General features: G+C 39.5%; 1 protein-coding gene across 1 annotated transcript in view; it reads right to left on the bottom strand.

Moving 5' to 3' along the window:
• Positions 1 to 299: 299 nt before the first annotated feature.
• The window catches only part of TTC5 (tetratricopeptide repeat domain 5), a 39,457-nt gene continuing 27,286 nt past the window's right edge, over positions 300 to 12,470 (bottom strand). Inside the window, exons 9-10 of the mRNA XM_004390007.2 lie at positions 4,655 to 4,799; positions 300 to 2,558 (exon numbers count right to left, since the gene is read on the bottom strand). Of these exons, the coding sequence (XP_004390064.1) occupies positions 2,439 to 2,558; positions 4,655 to 4,799 (265 nt within the window). The 3' untranslated portion in view covers positions 300 to 2,438. The remainder of the gene's footprint in view (positions 2,559 to 4,654; positions 4,800 to 12,470) is intronic.

The following is a 12,470-nucleotide window of genomic DNA, read 5'->3' as shown; positions in this document are numbered from 1 at the left end:
AAAAAGAAAAAAAGTGTTAAGAAATTTAAAAAAAAAGAACACCTTATGCTTGTGCATCAGGGACACATACAAGAAAATTAATAATGACCTTGATAACAATGTCCCAGAGTGACACAAATGGTTTGTGCTTGACTACTAACCTACCCGTTGGCAGCTCAAACCCCCTCAGTGGTACAGTGGTCTGACAATTTGCTTTCATAAAGATTATAGCCAAGAAAACCTTATGGAGCCTGTCTACTCTGTAACACATAGGGTCACCATGAGTCAGAATCAACTCAACAGCAGTAGGTTTGGTTGAGTTTTTGGTTACTTGATAGTGAAAAAAAAAAACTGAAAACAACCCAAATACCCTTTATCAGTAGGATAAATAAACTGTGGCATAATCATACAATGATATATGGCTGTGAAAACGAGATCACGGAAAGGCACACAAGGGCTTCTGAAGTGCTGGTGATGTGCTAGGTTTTAAGTCAAACAGACATTTCATGGGTCTTGTGATTATTCTTTAAATCATATATACATATTTTACATACTTGATTGTACATACATATTTCATCATAAAGCGTTTAAGTTCTGCTTCTCTCTAGTTTCTACCCACTGGTCATTTTTCTACTCTCTGTCCCTGCACAAAGTATGTCAAATCCTCTCAGAACCTGAACAAAAAGGGAAGAGTTACTGGGTCTCTTGTTTCCCCATTATCTCTAACACTCACACACCCCCATCCTCTACAGGTGCTTGCAGCCACAAGATGTTTTTATGCCCCTTCAATCCCCTATCACTCTTCTATGAGTATGGGTCTTAAAATCTGACACCCAAAACTGAATGCAAGGGTCCACATATGGTCTGACAGACACTGCAGTAAAACCTCTCTCTCTGGCTACCAGATTCATTGATGCAGCCTAAAAAGAGTGTTTTTGCAACTGTATCATACCGGTTACTCATACTGACCTTATCTTGATCTACTAAGATTCCTAGCACATTTCATACATGACACTGAAATACAGAAAGTTAGCTTTCTGGGCCAAAAGAATGGACTTCAACATTTTATCTTGTTAGGGTCATAAAACAAAACAAGACTAAACGGGTACACCAGCCCAGGGGCAAGGACTAGAAGGCAGGAGGGAACAGGAAAGCTGGTAATAGAGAACCCAAGGTCTAGAAGGGAGAGTGTTGCTATGTCATGGGGTTATTAACCAATGTTATAAAACAGTATGTGTACTGTTTAGTAAGAAGCTAGTTTGTTCTGTAAACCTTCATTTAAGATAAAATAAATTTTTTTTTAAATGTTATCTTGTTAGACCCAGCCCTTATAGCTTCTCTAGATACACAGACCCTTATTCTATCATCCATCCTCTGAGGAGTCCTCTGAGTTTTATGTACTTTAAATATTTCATCAGTTATCAATGGCATTGAAGTCACTGATAAACTGTTGAACAAGACCGAACCAAGGACAAAGACCTAAGCTGTATCATTAGAAGTCTTCTAAATTAATCCACCATTACTGCACTTTCTGGTTATAGTCATTCAATAGTTTATTAATCCTCCCTCATATTTCCTGAAGGATATTAACAGAAACTATTGTCAAACATATCACTAGGATCTAAAGAAACTGAATGCCTAGCTCTCTCTGGTCTTTCAGCATAGTAACGCTATTAAAATAGTACTGCTCTGTCATCTTGGACCATGATGAGGGCCAGACCACCCTTAGAGATGATAGATGGAGAAATGGAAGGAAGCTAGTCCCCAGCGACTTTGTGGAGCTGCTATTTCTACCCTGGGCTGACTATTGCCAGAATTCTTTTAACCGAAAGAGAAATAAACTACTTTGTATAAAGAAAAAAGAAGGTATTACTCTAATAGAGTTAAGTAATCCTGAAACCAAGAATCCAAGCCTGGAGACAATGAAGCAGGCCAACTACAGGATTTGCTTTTTTTTTCCAAATGCATTTAATTCTGTTCCAGCCCCAAAGAGGGGAAGGACCTAAATTTACAAAAAAAATAATAAAAATAAAAATTGCTCAAAAACCAAGCCATTAAAAAATTAAATCCCCTCCCTTGGCAATAAATACTGAACTGATATATACACATGAGGCTCAGAAAGGAAGTGAGAACAAGAACCTTGGGGACTCTGTCCCATAGCAAGATCCCAACACTTCTACCAACTCAATGCTCCTTGCCTAGAACAGAGAGAGCAGTGAAAGAGGCAGGAGAGACACAACAGGGGAGTGTGCAGCCCTGGAAGGAGCTCAAACATGATGACAGAAAGAGAGACAGAAGGGACATGGTGTGTCTTAATGGCAGAGGAAGGGAAAGTCTTCATTTAAAACATCCCTAACCCCACCCCGGATGAGTCACTGGATGTGGCTGGTCCAGCCGACAAGTCCTTTGAGCTTATCTCCTCGCCTCCACTCCCTCTATAGCTCCTGAGTCATGGAAGGTCATTCACACTGTGGCCGCGATGCTACTGTGGCAGCAGCCTGGCTGCTGGAGCCCTGAGGCTTCCCATTCACCACCAGCAGGAGGGGCGTCTCCACACGAACACTGGGAAAGGAATAGTCCTAGAAAAGACAGACACACACAGGTTCAATAAGATGGAAGAAACTCCAGCACACGGATATACCACCTGCAACTTCCTCCCTCTCCCACCCAATATATACACCCTTACCCCCTTTTCTCAAGGTTTACAATCTTCAGAAGGAAAACCTGGGGCAGGTAGGGTACTAACAGTGTCACAGAGAGAAGGGGACAATTCTCTGATTCCAAAAAAAAAGGTTTCTGGCACTGCCTAACAAAAGGATGCCTCTGGCTCTCACAGAATCTGCAGTGTGTATTGACAATTAACTAGATAAAGCTGCAAGCCACAGCAGTAGAAATTTAACCCTCACAATTTTAACCCTTAGAAATTCTTAGAAACTCAAAGCCCTCAATTAATCTACCAAATATAAGATGAAGTTACTTCTCCCTTTTATACCAACAGGAAAAAATGGAATGAGTGGTATTTTCCTAATTATAGAAAAAGTGTAAAGTTCACTTTACCAGTTCAAATTTATTTTAAGTTGCAAAGCACGTTGCTAAAAGATATCCATCAAAAAAAATCTATCATTCCACTGGAAGTAAGGAAGGGCTCCTTTAAGTCAAAATAAGGATGCAAATTAAAAAGTTCTTACAAATCTGCTTAAAAATAATCCTAACAGGAATATAGGCAAATGATAAAAACTTGCAATTTATAAAAAGGAATATAATTAATAAAGACATGAAATAATGTTCTACTTCACCAATCATCAAGAAATCAAATCAAATCAGTATTAATGCTATAATTTTCATGTAAAATTAACAAGTAATATTTCAAAGGTTTCTACCCAGAGTTGAAAACACTACAGGGAAAAATTACTCACACCCACTATTGGTAACAGTAACTAACTGGTATAACCTTCCAGAGAATAATTTTGCAATATATATCAAAAGACAGAATTCTGCAAACCTCTGGATCCAGTATTCTTCTTTAAAAATTCATTTATGGAAATAATCATGGATATGGACAAAGATGCAAAAATGTTTACTATGGTACTTTTTATAATAGGGCAAAATTGGAAATAATCTAGATCTGGGGTCATCAAACGTCTTTTGTAAACGGCCAGATAGTGAATCTTTCAGGCTTTGCAGGCCATACAGCCTCTGTCACATAACTGTTCAACTCTATCACTGTAGTGCAAAAGCAGCCACAGACAATAGTTCACAGAGGTGGCTGTGTTCCAGTAAAATTTTATTTATGCATCCTGAAATTTGAATTCCTTAAATTTTCACATGTCACAATATATTATTCTTTTACTGATTTTTTTTAATCACATAAAAATGTAAAAAGCATTCTTAGCTCATACGCCGCACAAAACAGGTGGCGGGCTAGATTTGGGTGATGGGCTATAGCTTGCCAATGTCTAATCTAGATGGTGAAAAGGTGTTTAAACACCTACCCTCATAAGATTTTTGTTAGGGTTAAATGAGACAATGAAGGTAGTAAAGCTCTTAGCACAGTGCCTAGCATTCAGTTACCCAAAACCAAAACCAAACACATTGCGTTGAGACAATTTCAACTCATAGTGACCCTATAGGACAGAGCAGAACTGCCCCAAAGAGTTTCCAAGCAGCAGCTGGTGGATTTGAACTGTCAACCTTTTGGTCAGCAGCTGAGCTTTTAACCACTGCACCACTAGGGCTCCAGCACTCAGTTAAGTGTTCTGTAAATGTTAACTATCATCATCATCACCACTACCACCATTACTAATACTATTATGTGTCAATTCAAAACAATGTTGTAGAGTATGTAAAAGCACAAAGGAATGTTCACAAACATTTATATATAGTATTCTACTCAAAATTTAAAATATATGTATGAATATGTGTATATATTTATGAAATGGAAAAAGACAGGGGTATATACACAAAACTGTTAACATCTGAGTGATGGTGTTTCCGTCCATTTTCTTTATTTCTTTTTCCTTACCAGTAGTTTCCCTTTTTAGTCAAAATAAAGAAATAAATAAAATTATATATATACACACACACATTACTTTTATACCTACATTTTTAAAAAGCAATAAACTTGGTTCCACTTCCAGAGCCTTTGAAGGAGGAGAGAAGCCTAGTCATCACTCACCTTTCCCTTGTGCTGAATGCGGTGGAGTCGAAGGTTGGGCTCAGGTATGGCCACAGAGTCCCCAATGAGCACTCCCCAGCTCTGCACCATGTTATACACCATTACTGCATAGCAAGGTCCATCTGAATCTACCAGGCCAAACGTACTGCCAAGTTAAGATGGGTTAAGGGGGAAGAAAAAGAGGAATGTGGACAGGAGAGAAGAGCAGAAACAATGGTTTTAAAATATTAGCAAAATAAAGGAATGCTTTTTCAGTTACTTATTTAGAAAACCTATGACAGTTCCCATCCCCCACTATGTACATCTGAGTCTTCATTTATTTTAGGTATTATATGTGCTTAGAGAACAAACACAAGACTCATCAATCTCATTTTGCCAAAAACACAGGACAAACACACACTAAGGCCATAATGATGAACTAGTCTAAAATTTTCCAGCTGAACTTTATTCCTGGCCTATCAATTTAACTATCACAACCTTCAGCAAACCCTCTATGACTGTCAATTTAATTCCACAGACCTTCCATGAACACTTACTATGTGTTGAGCATTGTGCTCAGCAGTAAGATACCTATCCCACTATGAGTGAGCGTACAGCCTAGCAAGAGTGAGACAATTTCACCTACAGTGCCATGTGACAGGTGCTAGAATAGCGTTATCCTTGTGCTGAATTCAGTGAAACTGAAGACTGGGCTGTAACAACCCAGAGTAGAAATGTCTAAATCAAAATTGCAAAGTAGGGAAGGTTTCCCTGAAGAGGTGACCCTTAAACTGAATCTTACAGGATAAAAAATTAGCTGGGTTAAAACAGGAAAACTAATCCTCAGTGGAAATAAAATTAAAAAAAAAAAAAACTTCGGCAGGATGGGGACAGTGACTGGGAAGAGGCAGGAGGGAACTTCCTGGAATGATACTAAAGCTCTATATTTTGATAGGGTTTGGGTTACACAGGTGTATGCATTTGTCAAAACTCAACAAATAGACACTTGAGATTTGTACATTTCACTGTATATAAATTTTGTATCAAAAGAAAAAATTGTAAACAAATACTGAACTCTAGTTAATGACTGTATGCTGAAGTATACTGATCTCTACAATTTACTTTAAAATACACCAAAAAACAAGATGAATTAATGGATGAATGGAGCCCTGGTGGTGCAGTGGTTAAGAGCTTGACTACTAACCAAAAAGTCGGCAGTTCAAATCCACCAGCTGCTCCTTGGAAACTCTATGGGGCAGTTCTACTCTGTCCTATAGGGCTGCTATGAGTCAGAATCAACTCAATGGCAATGAGTTTTTGGTTTTGTAATGTATGAATAGCAGGACAGACAGATATGTGATAAGCTAAATATACTAAAATGTTAACAAAAAAATCTAAGTGGTAAGTACTACATGGGTGTTCATGTAAAATTCTTTACCTTTGCTGTATGTCTAAATTTTTTTATAATAAAATGTTGGGGAAGGGAGAAGTTAGCTATGTCAAGAAGGGAGCAAAAGGACTCAGAAGAAGCAAAAAAACACAGAGGTATGAAATTAGCTGCTCAGAAGCCATGGTTGCAACAAAAGACACATGTGGGAAAGTGACAGAAGATAATGCAAAGAGGTAGGCAGGCAGCAAATCAGGAAGGGCTCTGAACACTAAGCTGAGCTAAGAAGTTCAGATTTATCCTAAAAACTACAAAGTACCAGTAATGGATTTTAAATAAGGAAGTAGCATAATCAGATTTGCATCTTGGAAAGATTTCTCTGGCAGCAGTGTGGACACTGGGAGAAAAAATGGAGTCAGGGAGGCCTGTTTTGAGAAGTGATACGAGGCTGCTTTTAAGGCAGTAGAGACAAAACCAGTTGCCCTCAAGTTGACTCTGACTCATGGCGACTCCACGTGTGTAATAACAGAACTGTGCTCCATAGAATTTTCAATGGCTAGTTTTTCAGAAGTAGAACACCATGCCTTTCTTCTGAGGTATTTCTGGGTGGACTTGAACTTCCAACCTTTCGATTAGTAACTGAGTGCATTAGCCATGTGCACCACCCAGGGACTTCAGCGACAGAGAAGTAGGGACAAAAAGGTGAATTTACAGGACTTGGGGAGTCTCTCAGTGCAGGAGAATGGAAAAGTCTAGAACGACTTTCAGAAGTCTTAAGTGACAGAGTAGAAGCAGTCTCGTTCACTGATATGAAATACAGGGGAGAGAAGCAGGTTTAGATGAAAAGATGACGAGATCAATTTTGAACATACTGAGTTAGAGGTTTCTGGTTGGAGCCTCATAGGCAGCTGGGTAGAGGAATCCAAAGCTTGGAAGTGAGGCTTGGGATGGAGATAAACCTCTGAATATACAGGAGGCGGCCAAAGCCTGGGTATACACAACATAACCAAGGGAGATGGTCTACAGATGAGACGGCAAAGAACTGGCCACCTCAGGTACATCATCTCAGGCACACCTGAATTCACAGCAAATTCATAGGCAATCAAGCATAGCACTCTCCTGGTGAATCCCATCAAAGCCTCAGAATCCTTCTGTACAGAGGATGCAAGCAACCACTGCCAACTGATCAAAACTGGCACCTATTTGTCATCACACTGTGGAGAGAAAAAGAGGACAGGGACAAAAACAAGAGAGTCCTGGGAACCTAACATTTAGAAGTAAGGCAGAAAAAAAGAAACCAAGGAGTGGCAAAAGATTTATTTTTCTCAAACCCCCTAAAACCTACAATTGTCTGTACCCTGTTCTCAATCCTCTTAGCTCTAGGGTCTGTTCTAGTTAACAAAACCTTTCTCAACTATCTTCTTGTTCTTCAACTCATCAAATACACACACTTCTAGAAAATGCCATGGAGAAAGCTCAGGCATGTAATGGGAAGTGTGAGTATTTCAGTTAGGACGGAAGGGAAGGGACATGAAAGGGAATAGTGAAAGATAAGCCAGAATGCTATAGAGCCATGTAGAAGCCACTGGATCAGGTCCCTAGAAAGACACTGGAGATCCTAGAAAAACTAGTTTCAGCAGATAACAGAAGGAGGAAACCAGGCAGCCAGGGATTAGGAAGTGAGAGAGAGTACTCACTAAATCCTAATTATTTCAAGAATAAGTATTTTCAGGGAAGCAGGGCCAAGATGGTGGAGTAGTCAGACACTTCTGTGGTCCCTCTTAAAACAAAGATCTGAAAAAATAAGTGAATCGATTATCTGTGACAATCTAGGAGCCCTGAACATCCAAGGCAAAGTTGAGGAACTGGACTGAGCAGCAGGGAGAGACAGAGACGGTTCAGAAGCAGCAAGGAGTTGCCAGACCTGACCCGGCAGGAACTGGCACACTGCAGGCTAAATCGGCTGGCATGTGCGGTGAGGCAAGCCGTGGGAAACTCGGGACACGTTTTCCACATCAAGAGAGACTGAACAACGGTGAGTCTACTGAAGCCTCTAGAACCAGTGAAAAGTGGCGTTCAATCAGCAAAAGATAAGTACATGCATCTAACCAACCGTGCGGATCAAAAAACACCCCCTTCGGGAAGAACGACTCTCCCATTTACCTGCCCCCTCCCTGCTCTGCACCGGGTCGCAGGCCAGCTTCAGCAATTGCCATATTCCCTGGGCTACAAGTAGCACCTATCACGCAGCCTAAGCCACTCTCCTGGCTTTGGAGAGGGAACAAACTAGCAAACGGGAAAAAATAATCTACCAGCTCACCTAAGCCAGAAAGTCAGGGCAGACACTGCGCCTTTGCCTAGGCACAGGCATAAGGGGTCCACAGACTTTGAATGCCTTTCACCCCTGCATAGACCTATGTGGGTCCACTTCAACAGCATAGGCCCACATCAGTACAGTAAAATAGGGTACATACCTGAAACCTATTTTCAACTGTACCAGCTACAAGGTGGAGTGGCAGATTCATGACATTAGATACCACTCTGCCCATTAAGCAGGGTCCTCACCTACCATCATCAGGGGTCTGAGGAATGGTAGCTCCACCCATGCCACCAAGCTACCCATGAAAGGGGTCCAACAATAAGCAGTGCCTCATTGACCTTACAACCAACAGCACTGGGTGTCCATAATCTGGCCGCAAAACCCACCCACCTACATGCTCTAGGGAACAGGGACACACTTTCCTCCCAGACACTCAGGGGCAGCCATCAGCCCGCTGCCTTGCTCAGCGCAAGACCCCCTATTGCAGCCAGATACCTGTGCATACTCCAGTCGCCGTGCCTGTCTAGGACTGCAGGTGAGAGACTGCACCACACACTTGGTGACCGACTACCTGGACACCTGAGCTGAATCCATACAAGAAAAGTAAAGTGACTCCTGGGCTCACAAAACTAATAACAGCTCTAATCACCTGGTGACAGGATGTGAGAGCTTCAAAAGCGCCAATAATCAAACTAGCTCACATGACCAGCCTATTTGGGCATATCAAAACAAAACAAGAAGCTAGGACACAGTAAGCAAACATAAATACATGTAATAACTTATTGATGGCTCAGAGATAATAGTCAATACCAAATCACATAAAGAGGCAGACCATGATGGCTTCAGCAAGTGCTCGAAACAAATATTCAAGAAACTTTCCAGAGGAAGAGAACTTCTTTGAATTACCAGAGGTAGAATTCAAAACATTAATATACAGAACTCTTCAAGATATCATGAAGGAAATTATGCAAAATGCAGAACAAGCCAAGGAACACACAGACAAACAATAGAGGAACTTAAGAAGATTATACAACAGCATAATGACAAATTAAACAGGCTGCAAGAATCCATACAGAAACAGAAAACAGAAACCAAAAGATTAACAATAAAATTTCAGAATTAGGCAACTCAATACAAAGTCAAAGGAGCAGAATTGAGGCAATGGAAGTCAGAATTAGTGAGACTGAACATGAAGCACTTGACACCAACGTATTTGAGGAAAAAATCAGAAAAAAGAATTTTAAAAAATGAAGAAACCCTACAAATTATGTGGGAGTCTATCAAGAGGAATAACCTACGAGTGACTGCAGAACAAGAATGGGAGGATAACAGAAAATACAGAGAGAATTGTTGAAGATTTGTTGGCAAAAAAACTTCCCTGATATCATGAAACATGAGAAGATACCTATCCAAGAAGCTCATCAAACCCCACATAAGGCAGATCCAAAAAGAAAGTCACCAAGATACATTATAATCGAACTTGCCAAAATGAAAGATAAAGAGAATTTTAAGAGCAACTAGGGATAAACAGAAGGTCATCTATAAAGAACAGTCAATAAGACTAAGCTCTGACTACTCAGCAGAAACCATGCAGTCAAGAAGGCGATGAGATGACATCTATAAAGCCTTGAAGGAAAAAAACTGCCAGCCAAGAATTATATATCCAGCAAAACTGTCTCTGAAATATGATGGTGAAATTAGGGCTTTTCCACATAAATAGAAGGTTAGGAAATTTGAAAAACCAAACCAAAATTACAAGAGATACTAAAGGGAGTCCTACAGTAAGAAAATCAACAACATCAGATAACAACCACGACTAAAACACAGGACAGAACAAGCAGATATCAAACGAGATAGGGAAGTCACAAATAAAGCTAAAACACTGAAAATACGGACAGAGAGACATTAATATGTAAAAGAAGACAATATTAAAACAAAAAAGAGGGACTAAATAATGAGTCATAGATCTTTCACATGGAGAGGAGGTCAAGGCAATACAAAGAAATAAAAGATTTGTTTAAACTTAGAAAAACAGAGGTAAATATTAAGGTAACCACAAAGGAAACGAACAAACATCACATCAAAATAAAATAAAAAACAAGAAAAACATAAAGACTCTGCAAATAAAAATCAACAACATGAAAAAGGATGAAAAAAAAACACGTAACAAAAAACTACTCAGCACAGAAAATTAAGTGGAACAAAGGAACTGTGAACAACACATAAAAAAATACATCAAAATGACAGCACTAAACTTATACCTATCAATAATTATGCTGAATGTAAATGGACTAAATGCACCAATAAAGGGACAGAGAGCGGCAGAATGGACAAAAAAAACACCATCTGTCTATATGATGCCTACAAGAGACACACCTTAAAGACATAAACAAACTAAAACTCAAAGGATGGAAAAAATATATCAAGCAAACAACTCTCAAAAAAGAGCAGGAGTGGCAACATTAATCTCTGACACAATAGACTTTAAAGCAAAAACCACTGCAAAGGATAAAGAAGGACACTATATAATGATTAAAGGGTCAATACACCAGGAGGATATAATCATAATAAATATTTATGCACCCTACTACAGGGCTCCAGAATACACAAAACAAACTCTAACAGCATTGAAAAGAGAAACAGACAGCTCCACAATAACAGTAGGAGACTTCAACACCCCACTTTTGGTGAAGAACAAAACGTCCAGAAAGAAGCTCAAAAAAGACCAGAAGATCTAAACGCCAAAATCAACCAACTTGATCTCACAGACATATACAGAACACTCTACCCAACAGCAGCCAAGCATACTTTCTTCTCCAACACACATGGAACACTTTCCAGAAAACACCACGCATTAGGCCATAAAGCAAGCCTTAACAAAATCCTAAGCATCAAAATATTACAAAGCATCTTTTCTGATAAAAGTGGAAATCAATAACAGAAAAAGCAAGGAAAAAGAAATCAAACACATGGAAACTGAACAACACCTTGCTCAAAAACTACTGGGTTACAGAAGAAATTAAGGATGGAATAAAGAAATTCATAGAGTCCAATGAGAATGAAAACACATCCTACAAGAACCTTTGGGACACAGCAAAAGCAGTGCTCAGAGGTCAATTTATATTGACTAATGCACATATCCAAAAAGAAAAAAGGGCCAAAATCAACACATTTACCCTACAACTCGAACAAACAGAAAGAGAGCAGCAAAAGAAGCCCTCAGGCACCAGAAGAAGGCAAAAAATAAAAATTAGAGCACAATTAAATGAAATAGAGAATAGAAAAACAACTGAAAGAGTTAACAACACCAAAAGCTGGTTGTTTGAAAAGATCAACAAAATCGATAAACCACTGGTCAAAATGACAGAAGAAAAACAGGAGAAGCAAGTAACCCGAATAAGAAATGAGATGGGCAATATCACAACACACCCAACTGAAAGCAAAAGAATCACAGAAGAATACTATGAAAAATTGTAACAAATTTGAAAACCTACAGGAAACGGACAAATTTCTAGAAACACACTACCTGCCTAAACTAACACAAACAGAAGAAGAACTAAATAAACCTATAACAAAAGAGACTGAAGTCCCTCACTCTGTGTAGACACACAGGGTCATCCCTGTGGGCGTTTCTTTTTTCTTGTTTTTTTTCAGTTTGTTTTTGGGTTTTGTTTTTTTTTTTTTATTTCTTTGTTTAGTTTTCTTCTCTCTCTTATTCCCTTTTTGTGTTTTTTCATTTCCAGTTTCCTGATTTATTTATTTTTTTCTTTTACACTTACTCTTTTTTTTTTCATTTTTGTTTCCGCATTTCTCAGTCTCTCATCTCTCCACTCCAGTAGCAAGCTCCCTTAGCACTCTCTTTTGTTTGTGTGTATGTCTTTGCCTCCAGTTCCTCTCTCCTCTCTCTCATCTTTCCCATACCCATCTTACCTCCACACATCACAATCTACCCCCTCCTTCCTGCCTAACTGCACCGTGTGCTGAACATCACACTCCAAAACAACACAGGCACAGCCTACTGGAACCTGCCCTGCATTGATTCCTGATCTGCACTGTCAGCCCTGGTATGTGCCACAAAAAACCTATCCCAGCAACTCCCCTTCAGCTGGACCTGCCCTTCTGTACCATAC

The sequence above is a fragment of the Trichechus manatus genome, unplaced genomic scaffold (assembly GCF_000243295.1).
Source record: "Trichechus manatus latirostris isolate Lorelei unplaced genomic scaffold, TriManLat1.0 scaffold00273, whole genome shotgun sequence".
Taxonomy (NCBI): Eukaryota; Metazoa; Chordata; class Mammalia; order Sirenia; family Trichechidae; genus Trichechus; species Trichechus manatus.
The sequence above is the reverse complement of the archived record's forward strand: the minus strand, read 5'-3'. Positions and strand labels throughout refer to the sequence as shown.